Source organism: Asparagus officinalis, chromosome 6 (assembly GCF_001876935.1).
Source record: "Asparagus officinalis chromosome 6, Aspof.V1, whole genome shotgun sequence".
Lineage (NCBI taxonomy): Eukaryota > Viridiplantae > Streptophyta > Magnoliopsida > Asparagales > Asparagaceae > Asparagus > Asparagus officinalis.
Genome location: NC_033799.1, coordinates 2,454,440 through 2,481,445, shown reverse-complemented (window position 1 = coordinate 2,481,445; position 27,006 = coordinate 2,454,440). Strand labels below are relative to the sequence as shown.

The window sequence follows — 27,006 nt, the reverse complement described above, 5'->3', positions numbered from 1 at the left end:
GTCGATGTGGAGCGGGTGTCAGGAGGAGAAAAGTGTTTCTTCGGTTCAAAACAGCGAACCAAACACGCCCTTAAGGAAAGACTACACTGAGCATGATGCATAGAAAATAAATATTATTCTCGAAAACTGATACAGTAACTGCAGATGCCGTGCTAATATAAATTTTCATAATTTATTATGAGAAAGCACTCCTTATAATTTACAATCAGGAAGGTAACATGTTCTGGTCTTCAACACAATTACCACACAAAGGAGAACTTATTCTCAGGAATTACTCCTTTATTTTTACTCGATTATGCCACAGCTCAAAAGTGTACACTCTCCCAAAAGACCCCTGATGTAGATATTTAACCTGTTTTGACAAAGGAAAAAAAAAAAGAGATAATAAGCACCATGCAAATCCAACATTTACCAAGAGATAAATGTCTTTATAAATGAGTAACATAATATCTTTTAAGGAAGGAGTGGATAGGATAAGAGACTTGCGGTGTTTCTTAAAATATCGATATTGTAAATTTCCTAAGCATCAATTCTATATACATGGGAGGTTTGAAAACATAGTTTTTATAACAGTCACCCGAGTTAGACTTTAAAGTTTTGGTAAACTAAAAAAAACCATTTTTATTCTTTAAAATAGAAAGAAAACTATTTGAAGATTTAGAATGCACTCAGAGAGATTATGATACACTTACCCTTGGCTATAGGCTACAGCTTCTTTACAGAGCATTTGTAAGCTTCAAATAAGCTTACTCTTTCGCATTCAAGTTTCCCATGCACACATATTTGACCTGTCACAAAAGGAGAATAAGATTCAGTTCAAAAAGTAAGAATCAACGGAAAAAGGGTTAATTGTAGACAGACCCCTGAAGTATTATTTCTTTTTTTATTTTGGCAATTTCTACCATGCAGTTCCAATATTTGCAGATAGACCCCAGGATTTTTTTTTTCCTTTTTTTGATCTTTTACCCCTGGGAAAATTTTGACAGATATTGCCCCAGGCTGAAATTATTGAATCAAAAAATTTAACTCAGGTGGTCAGTCCGCATCAGTGAACTACAGGGGTAGCAAGTGCAAAACAGCGATAGTTCAGGGTCTATGTGCCATTAACCTAAAAAAATTATTTAGCGGACTTACTTCCAAAAATTCATCCATTCCATATTTGGAACCTTCTCGTCCAAGGCCAGACTGTTTGACCCCTCCAAATGGTGCCACCTATTAAAACGGAATACAACATTCTTAAATTTTAGAAATGATGAAGCAACTCCAATTTTTATGCTAAGTGATGTTCACCTCAGTAGAAATTAGGCCTTCATTAACACCAACTAGTCCATATTCAAGAGCTTCAGATACACGCCAAGATCGAGGTATGCTTTTTGTAAATATGTAAGCGGCTAGACCTGCAAATTGTATATAAATGAAACTAATAACCACTTGATCTATTAGTTTCACCAAAGCAAGAACTAAAATGAAGATATAAACTGCAACATATTCAAAACTTCTCTTTCCACTATGAGTATAAAGTTTAAAGGTTGATGATAAAAAACAATTTCTTGAGCATAAGCTTCTAGTGAAGAGAAACAGCACCTGCATTGGTGTCATTGGCGATCTTGATAGCTTCTTCTTCAGTTTTAAAAGGCAAAAGAGGTGCAACTGGACCAAACACTTCCTCTCTATATCACAAATAATGGAATATTGTTTTATATATGAAGTAAAAAGTATCATTCTAATCTTTCTGGCTAAATCTTTGGACTCATATCCTTCCAAAGTTCTCAGCAGTTCTCGATATTAAACCTATATCCGTAGTGGCGATGTCACCACACAGGTGACCCTGGGATCTGTGTATATCTGCACGGATAACCCTCTGAGATTATTGAGATTTCACAGATAACCTTGGTGAAAATAATCTTAGGGTTAGTTAGGGTTACCCGTGTAACTTCTGTTAGTGATCTCAGCGTTATTTGTGTAGATATACAGATCCAGAGTCACCAATGTAACTACACGATACCACGGGATATCGGGATGTAACTAATCCTATCTAAATCCCCTTCTTGTAGCTAGTCTAAGAGAATTCTGGAAGGTCTCACGTTTGCTGCATGAGCTTAAAATAAAATGACGCACTTAAAGGTATAATTTAGAATCTGACCTTGAAATAAGCATATTATTGCTAACATTGCTGAGTATAGTAGGCTCATAAAATGACATGCCGAGGCTGTGCCTCCTTCCCCCGAGAATAACATTCGCTCCCTGTTGGAAAAAAATGTATTTATACGCATCATGATCAAGTTTTATATTATGGTATTGGCTAAGAAGCACAGACATGTCAAATTGGAATTCCAAGATATTTTGTTTGATTTAATTACATGATCGGCATCTACGGATATATCAACATAAAAAGAATGCTCATCATATTTTCTATTAATTTTAAAAACTGTTCACATGTGATAAAAGGTACCTTAGAAGTTGCGTCCTTGACCAATTTCTCAACCTATAATTTGGAAAATCCCGGAAACAAATCAAACCATGTGACTAGGGGAATAAAACTGATACAAAATTGAGGAAGTATTGAAAAATGAATAGGCAAGATCTTGTTCTTGGGCAATATCATGAAAAATACCTTTTCCACAGCAGCTTCATTAATTAAGGGACCCTGTACAAATTCCACAACTCAGTGGTCAAGTTATCTAAAATAGTACACAGCATCAAAGATGCTCTTTGCAATGAAACCATCATCCTTTCTGATACATTCAATATCGTAGACCTCATAAATTTCAGTCCATTGCACCAGATAATCAATGAGTTATTCTGAATTTACAAAAACTACAATGCAGGAGAGCATTAACTTGTGTGACAATTTACCTGAGATATACCCTCAGCTAGGCCATTTCCAACTTGCAAATCTTGAACAGCCGTTGCAAAAGCATTTGCAAATTTTTCATAGATGCCTGCACCGTAAATGAATGAGTTTTCTTTATACAATACATGAAATCAGAGAGAAACTTTTAGACAACTAACAATCCCAAGGATGTAAAACTAAGAACTAAACTAATGAGTAAATTACTCATTTAAGGTTCTATCCTAGCCCCAAAAAAAAAACTTTCTGCTTGAATTTAAAATCAGATGATTTTAATTAGTATATGAGATGTATACACAAAGAATAAACAACAACAACCAAACCTTTATCCCAAATGTTTGGGTCAGCTACATAAATCCTTTTCTTCCATTTCATTCTTGGTCATCTCCTCCGTTAAGTTAATCCTAAATTCCTAATCATATCTTTCTTAATTGCTTCTAACCAAGTCATTCTAGATCTACCTCTAAATCTCCTAGCCCCATTAACTATAATATTATCGTTTTTCCTAATTTGTGCACTAAGCAATCTCCGTCGTAGATGACCAAACCATCTTAATTTATTCTCTCTTATTTTATCCTCGATAAGTGCAACATCTAATTTACTACGGATACACTCATTTCTTATTCTATCTTTTAGTGTATACTCATAAGACCATCGTAACATTCTCATTTCTGCTACGCTCTTTTTTTTAACATGTTTCTTAATTGCCCTAACACTCTGACCCATAAAGCATAGTTGGTCTTATAACCGTCCTATAGATTTTTCCTTTAGTTTCATTGGTATTCTACCATCATATAAGACTCCCAAAGCACTCCTCCATTTCAACCATTCCGATTTGATTCGATGCACAACATCATCCTCTATCTCATCATCATACCTAATGGATTGATCCTAAATAGCAAAAATGAATAGTTTTAGGTATTTTTTGGCCATCAATATGTACCATATGCTCTCTTTCTTTCTTAGTTTTACTAAAAATACACTTCATATATTTTGTTTTTGTTCAAGTAATTCTAAAACCTTTAGGTTCAAGAGCTTGTCTCTATCTTTCTACTTTAGAAATAATGTCTATTCTAGTTTCATCAACTAACATTATATCATCGACAAATAACGAACATCATGTGATTTCATCCTGAATGTATTTAGTAAATTGGTCCATAACTAATGTAAAAAGATAAGGACTTAAGCTGACCTTTGGTGTAAACCTATGGTAATAGGAAACGGTGTAGTCTCTCCTTCACTAGTTCTTACTCTAGCTGTTACTCTATCATACATATCTTTAATTACATCAATATATATACTAGATACATATTTCCTTTCTAACACCCACCACATTACCTCTCTAGGCACTCTATCATAAGCTTTTTCTAAATCGATAAAAAACATATATAGATCCTTTCTTTTTTTCTCTATATCTCTTCATCAACCGTCTCAAAATATGTATAGGTTCCATAGTTGACCTCTCAGGCATAAAATCAAATTGATTTTCAGATATACTTGTCTCTTTTCTTAGTCTTCGCTTAATTACTCTCTCCTAAAGTTTCATAGTATGACTCGTGAGTTTTATACCTCAATAATTTGAACAACTTTGTATATCTCTTTTATTCTTGTACATTAATATCAAAGTACTAATTCTCCACTCATCCAGTATTCTTTTCGTCTCGAAAATCTTATTAAATAGTTTAGTTGATCATCCTAAGCCCTAAGCCTATATCTCAAAGATATTTCCAAACTTTAAATTTTTAATAGGGATACCATCCGGTCCTATGACTCTTTCACTTTTTATCTTCTTTAGAGCATCTTTAACCTCGCTAATCCTAATTTTTTAACAATATCTATAGTTTCTATCATTCACTATATGATCAAAATCTCTATTTTGCTCACTTGTATGGTTATCATTAAACAATAGATGAAAGTAACTCCACCTCTCTTTTATTTCCTTGTTAGTCACTAAAACTCTTTGATCCTCACTTTTAATACACCTAATATTACCCAAATCTCTACTCTTTCTTTCTCTAATCTTAGCAATCTTTTTGTTTCTTTTCTTATTAGTTTATATTTTTTCAAGTTTTCCCTACTCCTACAATTTTTTAACTCTTTAAATAAAGTTTTCTTCTCTCTAATAACCTTTTACACACTCTCATTCCACCACCAACTCTTCATACCGTCTAATCTACAACATTTAGATTCTCCTAGTTATCTTTAGCCACTTTCCTAATACAAGAAGATAATGCTATTCCACATAATATTAGTCTCATTATCTAAATTTCATATATCTTCTTTCATTATCTTATTGTTAAAATGCATTAAATTCTCTCCTTTTAAATTCCACCATTTAGTTCTTAGTCTCTTGTTCACGTTAGTTTTTTTACTCCACTTCTTAATAAATATGTTTAGGACCATCAATCTATATTGTGTACTTCAACTCTCTCCTAGTATAACTTTACAATCTTTACATTTTAACCTATCCGCCTTCTAGTAAGAATAAAGTCTATTTGACTATTATTAAAATCACTTTTAAAGGTAATTAAGTGTTCATCCCTTTTTCTCCCAATAATCCAGCTAAATGTGATTGAATTCATCTTTTTCACTTCAACATGGGATAGATGTGATTAAAGAAACGACTATGAGTTGACAGCCACAAACAAACTGGTAATGTGCATTATACACGTCTCTTGAGTATATAGTCGTAAAAAAATTGCCCTGTTTAGTTAATGCAGATAAAGGTTCTCAGTAACTCACTATTCTAAAATACAGAGAATATCTTATTTCATCCTTAATATCTGCAGAACAAAATATCGAGAGGAAAACGATAATTCTGTTTCTAGTTGTGAATGTAACCTTAGATTCTAAAACCCACAACAATAAAAGACAAACTAAAATGCTTACCTTCTTGCACCAAGATTCTGTTCGCACAAACACATGTCTGCCCACTATTACGGAATTTTGCAGCAAGCTGTAAAAACATTAGAAGATTCCCATTGTTTAGCAATATAAATTAGAAAAGTAAAATTGTAAGACCCAATGAACTAGCCTTATCACGCTATAAATTAGATATTAAAGATAAAATTGTAAGACCCAATGAACTAGCATTACCATCCATCCATCCAATGAACTAGCAACATAAATTCATGCATCCATCCATCCATCCAATGAACTAGCAACATAAATTCATGCATCCATCCATCCATCCAATGAACTAGCAATGTAAAAGAAATAAATAAATTCATGCATGCATGCATGCATACATACATATAAACATTAGGTGAACTGTTAAGGTGATGACTAGCAGATTAAAGAGAGGCTCGACAGTCATCACACAAAAGATTCTAAATATACAGAAGTCGCAATCTAGAAGGAATATGCACAGTAATGAAAGTAAGTCCTTTTTAAACCCGAACTCCTTCCCCCATATGCATCAGGATATAGGAGGTCAGTGTTCTTGCAACAAATGTATGGCCCGTAGCATTAAGTAATCTACATGTCATAAAACATGTATACATGAAAAATCACGAGCTCTTTTTAAGAACTTTTATCCATGCATCACATTCATTACAAAATTTAACACTTTCTCATCCACTAAACAAATGCGAACACTAAATCCATGGCTAAATTTTTTTTTTACATCATACAATTTTTGAGACATCTATTTTTAGCACAAAGATCATAATGAATAATGGAATGATTAAATAATAGTTGCCTTAACTGGCCTTTTTCATTCTTATATGATGGAATATTGGACTTTTCCATCGTAATCTTGTGCAGAAAAATTAAACTACTCAAACTTATAATATGCCCAGTTAATGTACAAGAAAAAACAACTGTTATGAGTTATCTGCACTAGACAAGAAAATCAATATCAGCATGAGATAACAATGACTGAGAAGACGATATCCGCACTTACACTTCCTTTTACTGCTAAATCCAAATCTGCATCATCAAAGACAATGCAGGGTGCATTACCACCGAGTTCCATGGAAACCTACAAAAGTATAATTTTCAAAACATTGATTTTAAAACACCAATAATAGCATGGAGATTCTTAGAAGGATGATAGCAAGGTATGATAGTCCTTTGTAGAAAAGCTAAACAACTTAGTAAACCAACCTTTTTAACTGTACTTGATGAACCTGCTATTAACTTCTTCCCAACAGCAGTTGATCCAGTAAACGTGAGCTTCCTTACCTAATAATATGATAACAGGCTGCATTATATTTTTGTGATTATGCAATACGATAGTAACATTGTGCAGAGTAGAAAGTTAAAAGCATAAACCTGTGTGCTCTCAAGTAAAGTATCACCAATATCTGAAGCATTTCCCATGACCACATTCAATGCACCCTGAAGGATGAGAAGTGAAAAAAAAATTAATTATAATAGGAAGAAAGGTGTTTAATCCATTATATTGAAAAACTAGCATCTGCAGACTCCTTATGTAGGACCAAAAGCTTGTATGGTAACAAACACAAGTGGAAGTGAAACTACTGGTTTAAGCTGTTGTTTTATCACAAAAGAGAAGCACACTTCAAAGAACTATCATAAGACAATATATCAAATTAGTTAATTTGGCTGCTTATCATAAAATAAGAACTGCTGCATAAGATTCAAAGGATATCAAACCCGTGGGGGACAAAAACTAATCAAGAGTAGGTGATGGACGCAATCCAATTGGATTAGCTGAGATATTGTTCTCCACATATTTTATGCTCTTGTTTTATCACTCTGTTTAAAATTATGACTCGTGAATACAGGATCAACTTCAGATTTTTTTTGCACCATTTCATGTAAAGATGATTTTAAAGCCTATCATATTCTGCAAACCAATAAGAGTGCAGAAGTTGAGAAATTACAGGAGGTATTCCAGCTTGAATAGATAGCTCCGCTGCAGCTAATGCACTGAGGGGTGTATATTCAGATGGCTTAACCACCACCGTGCACCCACAAGCCAAGGCAGGACCCACCTGTTGGAGACAATACCTTAGTTAACGAACATAATCATCAGTAAGGACATAGTCTTAATTATGTGAATATTTAAGCAGCTCCATTAACTGTTTTAAATTTTAACCTTTCGTGTAATCATGGCCAAAGGAAAGTTCCACGTGATTAGCTGTTATAACTTAACAGTAATTTAGTAAAATATAAGTTCTTATTTGCTATGATGCAAGAAGTTTAATAGAAAATACAGTCAAAGCAACATTTACAAACACAAGAGAAATACTCTTGGAAGGAAAGAAATTCATATACACAAGAAAAATCTACATCCATCATTGACAAATACATGATGGATGCAATGTTAATTACAACTGTGAAACACAATGAAGAAAATACTAAAGCAACAGATAATATGACTATAAAGTGATGCAGGAAAAATGGGTTGCCTGTTTTAACACCAACAGTCGGCGATCAGAGAGTGTAGGAGGAATGATGTCACCGTATACACGTTTTGCCTCCTCAGAGAAAAATTCAATAAAGCTGGCACCATAGGTAACCTGTGAGCAGACTTTTAACGATGACTACTTCGGAAGTAAACCATTATTGATAGAGACACATAAAGGGACCGCAATCAGTTTTTTTAATTTATTATTAAGTGCATAATTCAATCTGATACCTCACCAAGCGCCTCCTTTAGAGGTTTCCCTTGCTCCAATGTGATAAGTAGCGCAAGTTCCTCCTTGTGAGCAATCATTAGGTCATACCTTCAGATATAGAAAGGGGAAGAATGAAATCATTTGTCTTGATAAAACAGCAAATTGAGAATGTTACACAGGTAGAACACATTCTGACCTTTTTTTTTTAACAACTGATTTCCATTTCATTACATGTATATATTACACCAGCTTTTGTTTGGACATGAAATACATATTTAAAACTAGCTAATGTCAGAAAAGAGAGGTTCAAGCAGCCTTAGTTCTTAATCATTGTATTCAGCACTACTACAGAAAAATAATACACTAAATAATGATAAGGAATATTAACATATTGCATGTATACCATTTTCTAAGACACTTGCTCCTTTCGTTTGCAGTAAGCCTGCTCCATGCTGCAAAAGAGGGACAGAACCACAAGTTTTAATATTTCCCTATTGAAAAAAACCATAAAACCTCTGCGTTTATACATTCAGTAATATCATAGTCCAATCGTCCTGGAAGTAGTAGTCCATTTTCATCATAATTAAAGTTACACATCCTAAACATAGATACAAAACATTTTAGGACATTCTATTCAAACATATTTTCTTTGAATGATACACCATAAAACACTATTTTTATTTTCCATTGCTAAAAGTCACTGACAGCATCATCTGTTCAAAAGTAAATAATATGAACTTTATTCATGAAAAAATAAACTGAGAACCATTATTCTTTGAATTAAAGCAGAAAGTTATCATATAGCAAATACTTAGAAATTGAATATGAATTTATATAAGAATTCAGGAGTCATATATACAGTATAAAGGTGAGAAGTTGCCAAGCTGGGCTAAGCCCATGAATCTCCAGACTAGTTTTTGGCAATCATGATAACGATGCTCATCATATGCATATTTGGGTTAGGAAAGACCAGCACTATCTCAGTTTGACATGAGTGCTACATTTTCACTTGGGCGCTGCATGGCTGATTGAGGTCAAGACCTTTTATATTAAAGGTTGTACCAAGAAGTCGATATACTGGATTGCCTAAGGTTGCCTTTGATTTAACCAAACCACAAATATATCATCTTTGTATACATTTTATGGGCAGGATGAATCATGGGTAGTGCATTTAACTTAGAAGGAGATAGGTGTGTACTCATTAGAAACTATTGCAAGAAAGAGAAAAACAACTAGAATGTGGTTTGCGAGGTTCGTACAGTTGAAAGTACTATAAGCCGACGATATTGCATCTGAAGTTTCCTTCTTTCCCATTCTTGCAACATTTGTTATAACATCACCGGTAGCAGGATTTCGCACCTGTCATGAGAATCATAAAATAGTACTAGTTACTTGCCACGGTTCAGAAAAACTCTACCTTAAACCTCAACCATGTGAAGCAAGATGACATGACTGTACTTTGTAATTCTTAATGAACATTTTTGTTTACTCCAACTTATATGTGACTCACTGACATATGCTGAGGGTATTGCAGGACAAGTAACAAGCACAGAGAAACTCATCAAGAATTATTACAGATAAGCAAGTATATCACAACTCAAGGATATGTAACATAGCATCAAAAATCTTAGTCATATGTATGGTGAGTCTGCACGGGTGCTTTTCTCCGAAAACCATGGTAGACTTATTACTTATAGCAAATAAGAACAACAGTCCTATAGTGAACCATAAGTAGGGGAGCACGGTGTAATAAAACAGGACAAGGACCATGCCTTTGAGCAATTACTCATAAATAAATGAGATGCTAGTAACCTAAAATCTGCAAAATTTCAAAGACAATAGAGAGTGAAAAATGTTTACACAGGCCGCTATAACAAAGGAATCAAATGACCTATTCTTAGGTATTTGGGAAAATAGCAGCCTTCAACTCCAATGGGCTGAAGGCATGTTAATAACAGGAAAACTAACAAAAATTAAAAACTCATAGCAGATAGTTAAGACCTACTGCAGTACCTTCAGTTTATAAAGTCATCTTCAGTCACAGAACACAACATGCAAAAACTGAATTACGTTTAAAAAAAAAGGTGGCAAGAGGAGAACTTTAAGAACTTGGAATACCTCAAAGGTCTTTCCATCACACGCATCAACCCATTTGCCACCAACAAACCCTTGGCTCCTCAACAGCCCAGAATCCCTCAGCCGGGTCGCCGCCTCCTTCGGGTCGGTGCTCATCTGCCAATGCAATCAAAGCCCAGTTCAGAATTCCCTCAAATAAACGAGAGACAAATATCAAAATCAAACCTTGATGCAAAAAAAATAATAAAAAAAGAGGGAATTGCGAACTGCGTTCGAGAGAGAAACTGAGACGATGAAAGAGAAACTAGGGTTTCGGGGATTTAAGAGCGTACTCTTCGGCGGAAGCAGGAAGGGGAAGAGAGCAGGTGGCGGCGAGATATGAAGGACACGCGGAGCATCGACATCGAGCTCCTCTCTTTTTTTCTTTTTTTTTTCTTTTTTTTTTTTTTTGTCCGGGAGCTTGAAGGTTCCTCCCTGCTTACTTCTCAAGAGGATTTGGATATTTTCTCAAGGGTTCAGGTTTTTCCAAGAGATTGACGACGATTGAGCAAGTGAGGAGGCAGCGAGGGGCAAATTTGCTGCTGCCATGAACCGTACTCGATCAAGTTTTGTGTATGATTTTTTCATTTTTTTGATTTTTTTTTTTTACTATTTTATTGTTCGGTTGGGGGAGGGAGAGTGATCATGCTGATCAGGACATGGTTTTGTTTTTAAAATAGAGATGTTGACATGTTTTGTATAATAATTATGAAATTGAAAAGGAAATTGTAGAAAGGATTGCGCCTATGTAGAAGAAATTTTCTAAATAAACTTATTCATAATATTTTTTTTTCTAAAAATAGATCCCCTTGAGTTTTTTTATAGAAATCGACTTATTTTGTCTTAATTCGGTTTTTAAATAGTCAGAATTGACAACCCGGACTATTTAGTGCATAGAATATCAGGGTCTAGGGTTATAATTGGGGGTTTACAACCTCCTAAATAGTTGGGTTTGGCAACCCCGACTATTTAGGAACCGGATTAAAATAAAATTGGTCTATTTTTTTTAAATAAAACTCAAGGGAGTTTATTTTTAGAGAGAAACAATATGAATGGGTTTATTTAGAAAATTTGTTCCGCCGTATGTATGATTTCACAAGGCTACACAAGATTCAGAGTGTTTGTAGAAGAATATACCCACTTGAGATGAATGTCTGTTTTATCATTTATTATGTACTTGGAATTTGAGTTTTTTTTTTCAAGCATCAAGGGCCTGCACTCATTATAAATTGAGACTTGTTAGGTGGAAATAACATGAAATTTCATGATTCATTTTTTTTCGGCTGTGTGTGATCGATGGTAGGAGGGGGGCAAGGGAAAGAGAAATGTTTAACGATGTACGACTGTTTGAAAGGGTTTTTTGAGAGAGAGAGGAGAGAGAGAGAGAGAGAGAGAGGGGTAATAAATGGAAGGAAAGAAGAAAATTTCACATGAGAATTTTGTCGCCTGCTGGTTTAGACGTTGCAACCTGCAATAGAAATGTTAGAGGCAACCTGCAATTGATAAAGATTTACTAGGGATGCTGGTTGGGCTCTTAAACTTGGGCCAGAATTATTTGTCCGTATAGGTTATCAAACGTGAATAATCAATAATGGGCCTATTTTTGGACTTGAAGAAAGGACATTGTGAGTGTATTTGGCAGGTTACAACTGTAGTGTAATGTAACTATCACTTGAACGTAACTGAGACATTGCAACTACTAGTGCATGCAACTGCGGTTATAATTGTTTGGTTCAATTGTTTTTAACTTTCAACTTGTAGTTGCAGTTGTTTGGTAGTGCTTATAACTTTTGGTATGCTGCTCGTTTTTAACTTCAAAATATTAAAAGTAATTATTAGTTAATTTTAAATATTTGCAATATTAACTTTAATAATGTTTTTCTTTTTATAATTTTTCTAAAATAACATTTCTAAAAATATAAATTTGAAAATAAATACATTTTTTAATATTTGATATTAAAACAGTATTTTTTGGAAGAATAATACTTTTTTAAAAAACATAATTTTTCTAAATTTAATAATATTTTCTTCAAAATACGATTTCTTGAAAAAGAGATTCGTAAAAAAATTAAGAAAAGTAAAAAATTTCTAACAATTTTTTTAGAAACGTTTTTGTTTAAGATATTATTTTTGAAGAATAATTCCTTTTCTAAAAAATATTTTTTCCTAACAATAATAATATTTNATGTGTATGTAGTATCATTGAAATTTTTTTTACCCTTTTTTTCAGGCTCGCTTCTCACGTGGAGGAATTAGATATCATATGCTAACATCTTTTGGACAAGCTACATTATTTTCTTGGATGCATGCCTTCGATTAAACGGCAGCATATGTATGTTCATCTAGAAGTTTGAAAAGTTCTTCTCATTTGTACTTGTACAGTTTGGTCCCTCGTTAGTATATTGGAGTCGGGTGAAAGTGGGTCAGGCCCGATTGCACACAAAATATAGATCCAATTCGTTGCCGCGCCTAAAATCCAATTGCCTCGTTAAAAGTTAAGAGTGTCTTTATTTTCTATCCATAATTCACAGTTCCCCCAATAATATGATTTTTAACATATTAAGAAGGAAATTATATTCAGATATAATTACACGAGTGATCCTAAATCCTGCGTAATTACATGAGTTAACCATAAGACTACTGATTGTATACGTGCTGTGATAAGTCAAAGAAAAAAAAGTAGAACCTAGGATCACCACGTAATTACAATCAGAAACGCCGGTGTTATCTACGTAGTTACATAGATTTTGGGATTACTCGTGTAATTACATCATATATCTCACAGTACTTATATGTAGTTAATCCTGTTAAGAATTTTAAACAAAGATTTAGTTCACCAGTTACTCGTACAGTTATATATATATTTATATATACTAGTTTTTACACACGTGCAATGCACGTGATTTAATACCATGATTAAGTATTTTTGGTAGTTTGTGCTTATTTTTTTCTTTAAACTCTTAAGTCCCGATTATTTTTTTATGTTTGTTTAAATGGGATACACCCAATTTAAATTTTTATGTTGATATTTGAATTGACAAAAAACAAATATAATTTAAAAATAATTTGAATATTCATATTATTTTTGACAGATATGAAACTAAGCTTTATTTGAGAAAGTATAGCATTGCAAAGTAAAAAATATTAAAATAGTGTTATACAAGGAAGGTGAATGTTTAAAACCAATATGGCAAAATGATTGATTTAAAGTATGTTAAAACGATGCAAAAGAGAATATGAAGTTTATTCCTAATCATTGATAGACTTCATAAAAAAATATAAATTAAAGATTAATGCTAACTCTAGTATACTTTTATATGATAAAAACATCCACATAAGAATATAAAAGTACTGAAAAAAAATTCATGAAACTCCCTTCTAAAGATTCCTAATTTCACTCAAAATAGTTAAACTATTCTATAAAATATTCATAAAATATTGTTTTTATTTCTTCTATTTTATTTTTTATTGAGTTAAGATCAATCCTTCTTCAGGTTTATCATTTATCATTTCTCGGACAATTCTAGAGTATTGTCTTCATCATCTACATTAATTGTGATATCAGACTAATTTTGTATTTTTTATGCTATTATCTTTCCTGGGCTCGTTAATTTTTTATCATCTCATTTAACTTTACAAAAAAGTCAAATGTACTTATGATGTTCAACACAAACTGCTCAAAATATAGACTTTGATTTTTTTTCTATTTCAATGAGATAAATATTAATTTCATATATATAAAATTCTTTGTGTTCCTAATTTATTACTTAAATAAATTAGAAGCTATCTCTTTATTTTCCTCTAAAATGAATTCTTCTGATGTGCATCCAATAAGAATTTCTGTTATTTCAATAATATTACCTTTGCTCTATCCCTGTCATTTTCCATAAAGATCTAAACTAAATACCTGCATTATTCATTACCAATTTCTCTTAGATTATAATATTAATATTTAATTTGAAGAACACAGTATGGAATTTATGAATACTTACTAATTTTTCTTATGTCTTCCATGGAGATTTTTTCTTTGATTAGGATAAAGTTATTAAATTATTTTTTAATGTAACTCATTCAGTGCTTCATTAATAGATATGTCTTATGTTAATGCCAATTCAAGTGATTCATTGACGTTTTCTGAATTTTAGATTTATTTCCATCACTTTCCCATTTGCAATGGAAATAACTCAATTCTTTTAAAGTTATCTCTAAATATTCTAATAGTTTCTCCATATGTAATTCCTTGTATTCTTTTACCCTATAAATATTATTAACGTCAAAGATTAAAGTTTCTAAATTAAAATCAATTAATGCTAAGGTATAATATTATAGTGTTTTATCATTTCTATGGATTTAAACATCTATCAATTAATGTTACGAATGTATTTTGGCTACCCCAACTTATTACTAAAATTATATGAAATTACTTTAATTTATATAGTGCCGATAATTTTTAATCTATAATATTTTTAAAAATTTTATCCATTAACCGGATGTTTTTAATCAATTCTTATTGTTTTTGTTTACCAGTATCAACTTAGACTATTCTTAGATGCTGAAAATGGATAGTAAATCCCTAAATTAGAAATTTTAATATATATATATATATATATATATATTTCTATGTTTCATGTGTTGGTGGTAATTTTTTAAATGTTAGTATATTTCTTGTAACTCTAAAATTTTGAGGGTGTCTTTTGCAATTATTAAAACTATAGATTAATTTTGAAAAATATTAAATTTCAGCGGTCTACCAATCGACGAATTTGATGTGTGCTAGTTAAAAATTTTGAAAATTTAGAGTTTTTTTTACGATTTTTAAATTTTGAAGGAGATTTTTTAAAAATTTTGCGGTTAATTTTAGCAAATTTTAATTTCTAGGTGTCTAAGGGTAATATCTTGAATTCATCTTATTTTATTTATAAATTTTAGAATTTTAGGGTGGCTTTTTATAATTTGAACTTTTGAAGGTGTTTCTATAATTTTTGAGATATTGAGGGTGTTAATTAAAAATTTTAAATTTAAATATCAACATTTTTAGGCGTATCATGGTAATCTCTTGAATTCATCTGTGTTGTTTGTAAATTTTAAAATTTTAGAATTTTAATGTGCTTGTCTGTAATTTAAACTTTTGAGGGTGTTTCTATAATTTTTGAGACATTGAGGTGTTAACTGTAAATTTTAAATTCTTTGCAAACTGATGTTAATTTTTTAATTTCATGTTTTTTATTTTAAGTTTTGAAACATTGGGATGATTTTTATAATTTTAAACTTTTTTTTTATGGTTTTTTTGCAATACTTCATGTATTATAATATGTTATCTACTTGTAATTTCTTTATCTTAACAAACTAATATCATTTTTATATTTTATATATTTTATTAATATTAGTTTTTTTAAATTGTTAAGCTAAACATGGTTTACATAGGATTAGGATAGATTAAAATATAAATAAAATATTTAAAATAGTGAAGAGTAATATTGACCATTGAAAATTAGAATTTGATTATAGATAAGATAGTTCAAACTATAAATGGGTATATTTGTCTAAAAAAGATTTTCCGAACTCGTGCTTTTAAAGGGAGTATGATATGATTGATAGCCCTGCATTAATACAGAGCATAACAATCTTTCATCCATGAATAATATACACCAACATATTAAGGTCGGATCCGGATCTATCAATTTCGAATCCGGGTTAGACCCAAACCGTCCGCAATCAAAAGCCAAAGCCAAAGCCAAAGCCACCCACCGTCGACATTTTCTCATTGAGATCACCGCGTTGACCCCAGAAACGCCTCAAAATCCCCTCATCTTTCTTCTATCGTAGAGTCGCCGGCCAAACTAGACCCTTCCCCTCTCCTCCCCCTTCCTCTCTCTTTCTCTCTCCTCATTCGCATAAAAAACAACCAACTCTTATAAACCACAAAGAGGAGAGGGAGAAAAAGGGAGATTTTTTTTGTTTGTTGAGATTTAGCCGCGACCCAGATCGATTTTTGGCGTAATTACCTGATTTTTTTGCAAGTTTTTGAGGGATGATGAACAATTCGACGCCGACGGGAGCTGGTTCGAGCTCTGGATCGGGGGATGCGACGGCTCAGAGGAAGAATAAGAGGCCAAAGTGTGAGTTTTTGTTGGGGGTTATGATTTTGATGTGTTCAATTTTAATGGGTGTCTTTTAGTTTTGTTGATTGTGAGTTAGTTTGAGATTGAGATTTTGGGCTAGGGTTTGTTGAATTGGATATTATTCGGTTGGTTTGTGTTAGGGTTTTTGATCTGTATGCTTTTCTTGTTGGTGGGGATTCTCTGCTTAAGCCTAGTTTCCCTTAGATCTCTCCCTTATGGGTCTAGAAGTATTCTTAGAGATAAGATCAATTTTGACTTTTTTCGTTAAAAGGAAGGTTTATTTCGCATATATTTGTTAGGTGATCTGGTCTCTTAAATCTCAAATTGATGAATTTTCTTACTCCAACCTTAATTGATCTATTAGTTGTGTCCAAGCTGAAATTTTCACTGAAAGGTCTCTTCTTTTGGATCATATTTGACTAGGATTTGGATCATCCCTGACAGTTATTTAGTTACCTGTCAGACTGTTAGTGAACATCTGTGATTTGTCTTGAATGAAAAGTGTTGATGAGTGTAACTATGGGTAATATGCTAAGTGTTAGATTTGAAAATGAATCATAACCACTTAACATTAAATTTTTATAGACATATAAATGGTAGTAGATGGTTGTGATCAGAGAATTGGAGTCTCCCCTATCAAGTTGCCATGAAGAGGATACAGTTTTGGTTGCTATTTTCTTTATAAAAAAAGCTTGTTATTTATTCTTCGAGGACAAATGCTAACTTTTCCTTGAAATTTTTTCTTTTGTTGCATCTACAAATTTTGTTTTTGTCTTCATATTAACTATAGGTTCCGAGAATTTCCAACTATGATTTTTCACTTGATTTATTATCCGGGCCTTCTGCTGTGATCTAATGCTAGAAAGTGAAGTTAGACTTAAATGCGTTTGCCATGATCTTTTTCCATTAGTTTGCTGTATTAACATAGTTTTGGTTTCTTTAATCATATTTGTTTCCTGCTTTTGGTTTTTATGGTCAGGCTACATCTTTCCTTTTCTTTTGCAATTCTTAGCTTTTACTATTAACATTGCTCTGGATCTTACTGATTTTTTGAATTTATTTTATGGTTTAGCTTGTGGTCTCAATGAACAATAGATTATATACTTGGGTGGAACTAAGTTAATGAATGTGCTCTTTGCTCTGCCTTTCAGATTCGAAGTTTACTCAACAGGAGCTTCCAGCTTGCAAGCCTATTCTCACTCCCCAATGGGTATGTTTCACTAATTGTTGGTTATAAATATTAACTCGGAAATGCTGCTTACTTAACAATGTGCTCTCCATGTTCTACAGGTGATTTCAGTGTTTGCAATAATCGGCACTATTTTCATCCCCATTGGCATCGCCTCACTGTTCGCTTCTCACAATGTATTCTCATATTTTAACAGATTTGAGACTTCTGTTCTAATATTTTTTTTTTCTGTAATGTGCTGAAACATTAGACAGTGAGTTCTCTTATAGTGGCGACTTTCCTTCTCTTTCAGGTTGTCGAAATTGTTTATCGGTATGAGGAACAGTGCCTACCAACAAATGTTACTAATAAAGACTCTAAGTTGGCCTACATACAGGATCCTACATCTAACAAAAACTGCACAAAACACTTAAAAGTAAGGAGGTTTCTAACATTTTGTGTAGTGCTCAGTCGTTTAATAGCAGTCATGAAATTATTGACACAACTTCTAGTTTGTAATTGCCTTGTCACCTTTGACATGAATTGTGGTTGTTATTATCATTTTTCTTATGTCCAAGTCAAGAGCAATGTGCTAAGTGCCTACGAAACGCTCGCATGAAAGTGCCTTACTGAAGTATGAGTTGTGTATTTCTTGTAGGTGGAGAAGGATATGGATGCTCCTATTTATGTGTACTATCAGCTTGATAACTTCTATCAGAATCATAGGAGGTACATATGAATTCACCTTATTCACAATTGACTCTGACTTTGCAACTCATTTGTGGTCAGCCATTTGTCATCATTCTTTGATGTTTGTCTTCTCTTTACATAATCTTTCATTTGTAGTCAATTTTCATCCGACGAGCATTCTAAGTATCTCGGATGATAATTTATTATATGTCATTGTTTCCATAATTTAAATTGAAGTTAGTTGCACAAAATATATCATGTATGTTGTACAAAGTTGGTACCTTCCCTTTTGGGCCCACTTACCTTTTTCCACCTCTCTCTTTTATCCTTGTATACATCCATGTTTGTCACCTGCCCGTACCATTAATTTTTTCTGCCCATGGCTTTATGCTCAATATATGCAGCTCCTGGTTCGAATTTCATGAGATTATGCATTACTCTTTACCACTTATCCATCTTTTCATGACTGCTATTTTCTCTGATTCATTTATCCTCTTATTGCTCAAGTTATGTGAGGAGGCAGAATGTAGAAGAAGAATTTCTTATTCCTGCTACTTGCTCTTCTTCATTTAGCTTCTTGTTCTACAAGGTAGAAAAATATGTGGTTCTTGAAGAAGAACAATTTCTTATTCTCCTTCTGGCCAAAATCAAAATGCAGGTATGTGAAGAGCCGAAATGATGATCAGCTGCGAGATCGTAAAAAAGCTAATAGCACGGACGGATGTGATCCTGAAAAGACCACCTCAAATGGGGCTCCAATTGTTCCTTGTGGTCTCATTGCATGGAGTTTGTTTAATGATACCTACAGCTTTGCCCGTGGAAAGGATAAATTGGAAGTGAACAAGAAGGACATTTCTTGGAAGAGTGACAGGGATCACAAATTTGGAAAAGATGTCTTTCCTAAGAACTTCCAGAATGGGACGTTGATAGGTGGTGGAAAACTTGATCTTAATAAGTCTGTAAGTTTTCTATTTCTTAACCTGAATATGCTTGCATACTATTTAGATCAGAATGTATAGCATTGATAAGCATTGAAAGGATAGTTTTCCACTTTTCCTGCTTAAATGTATCATGGGATAGAGGAAAAGATGAGTATGTTATCTACTTAAGCTTGCAAACTACTTTGGTCAGACTACCATGATTCACTTCTTTGAATGTGGATACTCGTTCATCTCTTTAATTAACTTCAGCACTGTTTTAACATCAAAGTTGAGACTTTGTACTGGGTACTTGAATCATGAAAGTAAAAAAACCTTCGCCAAAAATAACTGAGTCCATGATCCTAAGTCCATGAATATTTCGCTATGCCATGTTATAAAAAATATCTGTAAAACATGGTTAATATCTCAATTTTTTAAAAATATATCTACATGCTGACATGAACTTCTGGAGCCGCTTGAATGCAAATCCCACTTTCATAAGCATTGCCTACTTGGTGTAACAGATAGAAACTGTTAGTTGAAGAATGTTAATACTGTGCTTTTCTGCTTAGCATCAGAGACATCTTCTCGTACTTTCTAATCCATAGTTTCAATATTTATGTGGTACAAAGCTACCCATCACAAGGCTATTCAAGCATCATAAATTCCATGTTGGTGTTGCTTTCTTTAATATTTACTTCATTGATGTTTGTCTTAACAGTTGAGTGATCAAGAAGACCTCATTGTTTGGATGAGAACTGCAGCCCTTCCAACATTTAGGAAGATGTATGGTAGGATAGAGGTGGATCTCAAAGCAAATGATACTATAATCGTTCACCTCGAAAATAATTACAACACATACAGTTTTGGAGGCAAGAAGAAGTTGGTCCTTTCGACCACAACCTGGATAGGAGGAAAGAACGACTTTCTCGGCATTGCATATCTAACTGTTGGAGGATTTTGCTTTTTCTTGGCACTAGCCTTTACCATTGTATATTTGGTGAAGCCAAGGTGAGTCTCTCAGACAATCTTAGAAAACAACATGATGAATTGTGCTTAACTTGCATATGGAGTAACTAGTATATCAAGACATATGTGCTTAATAATTGCTAAATTCTTTTTGGGTAAATTAAAAAATAAAAATAAAAATAGAAAAATGAAGCATTGGGTTTTTGCACAAACCCCTTGAACTTTATAAATCATACAAACCCCTCCAAAACTTCCAAATTATAGTAAACCCCCTGAACTATTGGAAATTTTCATAAGCAACGTTAACAAGCAGAGTGAAAAGTCGAAACAACCCTTTTTACTTTTTTTATTACTTTTTTTACCCGCCCTTGGAATAAAAGGGTATTGTAGAAGTTAAATTTAGTTGGTGGGGGTAAACTTGCCCAAACGTTGTCACATGCAGAGTGCATGATAACTTATAGTGCCGTCAGTTCAGGAAGCTTTACTATGATTGATAAAATTCTCTGGGTCTTGTGAATTTTTTTTGTTTTTGTTTCTTTGTTCAAATTTTTACGTTCAAAATTTGCAGGAAGCTTGGTGATCCATCATACTTGTCATGGAACAGAAATCCAGGGGGTCACTAAATGTTCCATCTAGTCTTGCAGCTGAAGTGATAATATTCCTGGGCCTGTTTCGGTTTCGCATCTTTATGCTTTGTGTATCTGAGTTCATCCATCCATTGTATATGAAATAGCAAAGCTGAGCTCCGCTTATCTTTACTCGACATTTCGTGCGTGTATAATTATCAGAAAAATGTACAATGTTAAATGCATCTTACCGGAAAAGATATATATTTATTCTTTTCTAGGACACTCTCATCGTGCGGTGGTTTATGTGATTTGTAACCGAGTTGAAACTGTTGGGACTTGTTTCGTAGCTTGAAACTTGTGATTAAAAAGTCTGATTTATTGTTTATCACCTTCATTTGCTTGTGTATCGAAATCTTATGTCAGTAAAGGCGAGCTCATCGTTGATACATTTATTGAAAAAGTGATTAATGTCAAAGTTGTTCTCCAATGGTTTTGTTAAATTAACATTAATGTTACTAGACTATTTCTTAACTATTAATCTACCTTATTGCAATGTATCGGTGACGACAGAGGCATATGTAACTTAACAAGAGCAAGGCTGTCTTGTGAAAGAGGAGATGAAAAATGAGAAATTCACAGCTCCTTGACCCTCTTGTCTGATAATCAAAATGAAGTGCGATTAAGATCTCACGAAAGAGGAGATGAGAAATGAGAAATTCACAGCTCTTGGACATGGCATTTGCTCATCATACCTCTGAACAATTTGGGAAGCTCGATGCTCATCCATAGCGAGTTCAGTCGTCTACGTGACCAAAGATTTAAGCTCATATCTATAAGCTATAAGAGACATGGCTCGCTCCGTATCAGTTTCAGAGAGACTAGCTCTATGGATATGCAGCAAAATGAGATGTCATCCTCAACACGCAAAATTTAAATGATGTATCACCATCAGCAATTAGTTACAATACAAAAGGGCGAAAAAGATAATGTCTGAAGTTCCAATGGATGCTATAGAGCTCGTAGTTTCAGGAGGACATCTTTCACACATCCCTGAGCAAGTCAATTGGTTAGGCAAGCTCCTTCTGGATATGCTGGGTCTATTGGATGATCACAAGTTGCTCCAGCTTGCCCTACAACCGTGATCTTCCTCTGTGCGATTGATGCAGCGCCCTGAAACAAACAAATACGGCTGAAAAGTTTACTGGGTGCATGTCAATTTCTTGCATTTAGTTAACAGAATTGAAGGCAGCATGATATGATTTAAGAATTAAGGTTGCGACTCCTGGGGATAAGAATGTCGCTTGCTTGATGGGTACGCAGGAAAGTTCCACTTCGAGTCATAGCTCCTGAGCACGAACATGTCATGAGGAGTCCACCTCTGTTGGTAACTTGCATTGCTCATGAGTTCAAATTTCTATACATACCAGGTGCATGCACCTTTTAGAACCTGAGGGTTAGAAGAGACAAGTACCTGGGAATCATGTGATGACCATGGCAATTTCGCTGGCATACGAGATACTGAGGATGATCGCATTTATTCAACTCCCCAAACTTGCAAAAGCTATCGCGCATTTTAAAGTTATCATATTCGTTGTCCAATCGTAAAACCATTTTTTCTCATTTTCATGAAAGGACATACGTACATGCACTTCCCACAAGCTTTATAATCATTTTTCTGTGCAAAGCTAGGTATATGACACGTCAACACCTTGAGAAATTTAAAAGGTTTAGCCATCTTCACCTAAACTTTTGGATTTTCTATAGGCATCAAATTATGACTTCAAATTGGATCCTATTTGAGGTGCCAAAACGGGTTTCTCATTTTTTTTGAAGTGCTTCAGCTACTGGTTTGCTTCGGCTACTGATTTGGTTGTATGATAACAAAAACAAGTAATCAAACTAAATTAAGTAGCACAGGATTTGGAAAATAGTGACAATGTAAGTATCTCTAAGAATCAGAATCACTTTGCACGAAGTTGGCAGCTTTGAGATGATACCTTTCTACTAGGTGCTAGTTTTGGAGGACCTAGAATCACTAAATTCCATGTTTCATTCCTGGACGTTGCCACTTTCATGAATTCGGTTGCATCTTCTCTGAGAAACCAGATTTTACCCGGGTCCAGTTCATTAAGAATGATATTCTCTTTCGCAATCTCAACAGCAGGTGACGAAGAATCAATCCCTCATAATGACATAATTATAAAACTTGTCTCAGTCTTCTAATCCACAATCTTGGCAACAATTAATAAGGATAAGTCAAATCATTTGTCTCGTTCATGTACCCACACCATTCATTCGTCTTAACATAGACATAAATAAGGATAAGTCAAATCATTTGTCTCGTTCATGTACCCACACCATTCATTCGTCTTAACATAGACATAGATTTTACTACATCGAACATCACTATTGATTCATGTACCCACACCATTCATTCGTCTTAACATAGACATAGATTTTACTACATCGAACATCACTATTGAAGTGGAAATTCTAAGCTGCTAGATAAAAGCTAGTAACTGAGTTCAAGCTTACTGTGTTTTACCAACGACATCGGTTGCACTGGCAACTGGCAAGTGCTGCCTCGAAACCAAAACCACAAATGTAGCAGCAAACATCAGGAACTTTCTGATCCTTAGAAATCAGTGATATGAGATGGCGATTTTCACGTTGGTCTGCATAAATTCCAGTTCTCTGACCTTCCAATGATACCAAGTAGCATACTCCATTCTCCATTACCATACACTGTAAACTGATAGTATTAAACAACTGAGCATATAGGCCAACGTTACATAACATAGGATGTGCGTAATATATCACTGCTGTCCAATTTTCTAAAGCCATTTGAGGGGAATATATGATGATATGTGCAATATCCCACAAAAATTTCATACATCCAATTAGATACATGTTCAAACTATGGAAAACTATCTAAAAGATAATTAATGTGGTAATAGTCTGGCTGCAAGTACCTTTCTTGGTGTCTGCGTATGCTATTTAGCATAATTCTACTTGGTAAAGCTAATCATGAACGGTTTCGAGGTTCCATTTGGATTCTCATTTGTTTAGAAAACTGTACAGGACCACTTATATCAAGAGAATATTTATGTGGAAAAAAAAATATAGAAACATTTCTTAAACGCACATTTTTGAATCGACATGTCACAAGTTATTACCAAAAACTCCAATAATATTCAAATTTAAGGATAAATTTTTAGCTTTCAACAAGTAATCTGATGTTTTCTCCATCACTATTAGTATCAATGTTTCACTCAGTAACATAATCCACAAATTTGTATGCATCTTTTAGTTAGATTTCAAAGACTCAACTCCACTTCACTCTGTAGTTCTGGTGTATGTACTATACTTCAATTTCCATCCATGCAATGGGAGAGGTTACGCATGTATGGTGAGCTATTAATAGTTAATTTAAAATCCTTTGCATGAGCTTACTTGAACTTTAGTCAAATAGTTCAGACAGATAAACAAAGCTTGTTGCACTTGCTAATTGTGTTTGTTGCATCCTCATATTTGCCAGTGTCAGCACACTTATGATTTTTAGCTTGCAGGCCTCTCAGAACATATAATAAAGTTAATTTTGGGCATTACCTTTATATAATAAAGTTTGTTGCATTGTCATATACCATGTAGTTCTGCTGATGCTAATTCATTTTCCCCTATAGAGACGGCTGATACATGTATATGAACCATTAACAGTTAAGTAAGAAGAATTTGCATGAGCTTACTAGAACTTGAATCAAATAGTTCAGAAAGATAAAAAAGGGTCCCCTGTTGCACCTACTAATTGCATTTGTAGCATTGTATATTTTCCAGTGTCAGCAAATTTTTGAGTCTTAACTTACAGGGATCTTGGAACATATGACAAAATTTCTGGGCCATACCTTCATTGTTCCAGTATATGGTGATGTATTTTCTTTTGAATCTAATATATCCAGTCCTTCCTTTAAAATATCAACAGATGGCCTCCACTTTACATGGTTTACACCATTAATTCGACCAACATGGAGCTCATTTCTTGTCTGTATTTTTCCAACTCAAGCAGCAGATGAAGCTACCACAGCAATGCCACCAAAAACATCGACAGTTAGGCCTGGTAATCTGCAACACATTGAGAAAACAAAGACGTAAGTACGAAAAAGTTCATTTGGAGACAATCTTGAGTGAGATGGAAAGCCAAAAGCAGCATGCAAGAAGAATTTGACTTGCACATAAAATTCTAAAAGCGAGACTTGTGTATTTATAGGTACCCGAAATCTTGTGCACAAGCCAATTGGGTGTTTATTAAATGAACTTGAATTTCGATATTATGTGGTGAAATAAGAGGAACAATGCCATATTAAACTTCATGAAAGCTACCTAACCTGTCTCCTTCACTGCTGACCAACCGATATGCGTTAGGATCAACTGATGGAAGCCCCATCCTCTTACGTAATTCAATAGCAGCATCTAATCTTATTTGAATCAGTCTTTCCATATCCAATGCACAATGAGGATCGCTGAGTAGTTGAAATAAAAATTTAGTAATAAATGTACAGCAGGACCCCTGAGAAAATGAAATATTTATCATGATTACCTTGTTGCCTCTTCTTCAAGCTGCATAAGTCGAACACAGACACGAATACAGAGTTGTAAACTCCCCCATCCAATTGGCTTCTCGGATCCATCGGCAACCAGAACAGTGTCACCCGTTTTTGGGGGTGGTCTACCAATCATTCTGTAAACCATTGGACTTCCATTTCGAAAAAGTCGATAACATGATCAACGTACAATATATCTCCTGAAATTTAAAAGTTAGGAAGTAGGAATTGAGTACTTTGTACCTTCTTTTCTTCGTGCCTACAGAAGATTGAGAGCATATATATTTTCAGTACTCCAAGGTTTGTTAAAGAAGCCTACGTACATGATTAATGGCACCAATACATAAAATTCATATATAGCTGGACTACTGCCAATTTGAAAAAAGTGCATGTATAGTAAATTGGAATTTCAGAAGAACGCACATAAAAGCTCCATAACTGAATGCATTCACGAGATTGATTGGGCCGACAATATCAAGATGAAGACGTAATCGAGTATGAAGTTAAAAAAAAAAGGGAACACCATTTTACCAGGGGATCAAGGTGAAGTTGTAGTCACGTAGACTAGTGCTTCGAGTTATGAAAAAATAAATTTCATGGAACAAATAGCGTAAGCTCGGATTTGATATAGAAGCATCTCTACATACTCTAGAATCGACAGGACGCTAATCAATCCTACCAGTATCTTACTGTCTTTACATACTTTATCGCAGTCAAAACTTTTGGAGAAACCCATCCCCTCAACCCCTCAACTTCTTTACGGTTCGTATTGCACTGTTAGAAACTACAGTCCTATGAGAGAAATCATCAAACAGGAAACGTGCTCACACTTCGAAGTGTTTGTTAACATTTGAACCAACAGAAAATTCACAAAGATGACACGTTGTTCATAGTTGTGATAACTGAGCCGAAGCCGCCGTCCCGGAGGCTCGAGTTGGCTCCCCAAGTCCGATTGAAGAGCGCCCGGGCAACAAGTTCAAGCAGCCCTTCTTTGTGTTTATCTACATAATGTTGTTGGTGTTCAACTGCACCATGATAATAATAGGGTCGATGTCGTATACCTGCCGTACTCCCCACCCGGTTCTTGAGTATTGATAGTGTGCATCATCGTCAGCTTGACTCTTATCTTCACCCTCCACGCAATCACTAGCCCACCAACAAATTTGTCATTATGGCTGCCTGTTTTGTCACCTTCAACGTCATGTTTCTCGGGGATTCACATACCGAGAAACATCATGTTGAAGAAGGTGACAAAACAAGCAACACAAGGACGAATTTCTTGGTAGGAATGATTGCGTGGAGGGTGAAAATAAGAGTCAAGCTGACGAGGAAGCACACTACTGCATTAATGATCAGAGTCGGGTGGGGAGTACGGCGGGTATATTATTATGATAGGGTGGAACGCCAACGTTGCGT

The 27,006-nt window shown here is 34.1% G+C and overlaps 2 protein-coding genes and 1 pseudogene across 2 annotated transcripts; 1 reads left to right on the top strand and 2 right to left on the bottom strand.

The window, feature by feature from the left end:
• Nucleotides 99-11,193, bottom strand: LOC109844720 (succinate-semialdehyde dehydrogenase, mitochondrial). The gene is made up of 22 exons (XM_020413834.1): nucleotides 10,848-11,193; nucleotides 10,558-10,671; nucleotides 9,699-9,798; nucleotides 8,843-8,891; nucleotides 8,460-8,547; nucleotides 8,214-8,340; nucleotides 8,057-8,154; nucleotides 7,917-7,958; nucleotides 7,702-7,812; nucleotides 7,127-7,192; nucleotides 6,959-7,036; nucleotides 6,756-6,833; nucleotides 5,741-5,807; nucleotides 2,857-2,942; nucleotides 2,615-2,647; nucleotides 2,453-2,485; nucleotides 2,144-2,244; nucleotides 1,585-1,670; nucleotides 1,291-1,397; nucleotides 1,135-1,212; nucleotides 693-788; nucleotides 99-352 (listed from the first exon to the last, which is right to left on the bottom strand). The coding sequence occupies exons 1-21, from the start codon at nucleotides 10,917-10,919 to the stop codon at nucleotides 747-749; spliced, it is 1,656 nt and encodes a 551-aa protein (XP_020269423.1). The 5' UTR covers nucleotides 10,920-11,193; the 3' UTR covers nucleotides 99-352; nucleotides 693-746.
• LOC109844627 (ALA-interacting subunit 1-like) lies at nucleotides 16,441-21,380 on the top strand. Its single transcript, XM_020413738.1, has 8 exons — nucleotides 16,441-16,673; nucleotides 17,828-17,886; nucleotides 17,967-18,041; nucleotides 18,158-18,280; nucleotides 18,503-18,573; nucleotides 19,193-19,493; nucleotides 20,176-20,465; nucleotides 20,992-21,380. The coding sequence occupies exons 1-8, from the start codon at nucleotides 16,586-16,588 to the stop codon at nucleotides 21,044-21,046; spliced, it is 1,062 nt and encodes a 353-aa protein (XP_020269327.1). The 5' UTR covers nucleotides 16,441-16,585; the 3' UTR covers nucleotides 21,047-21,380.
• LOC109845528 lies at nucleotides 21,903-26,889 on the bottom strand (annotated as a pseudogene).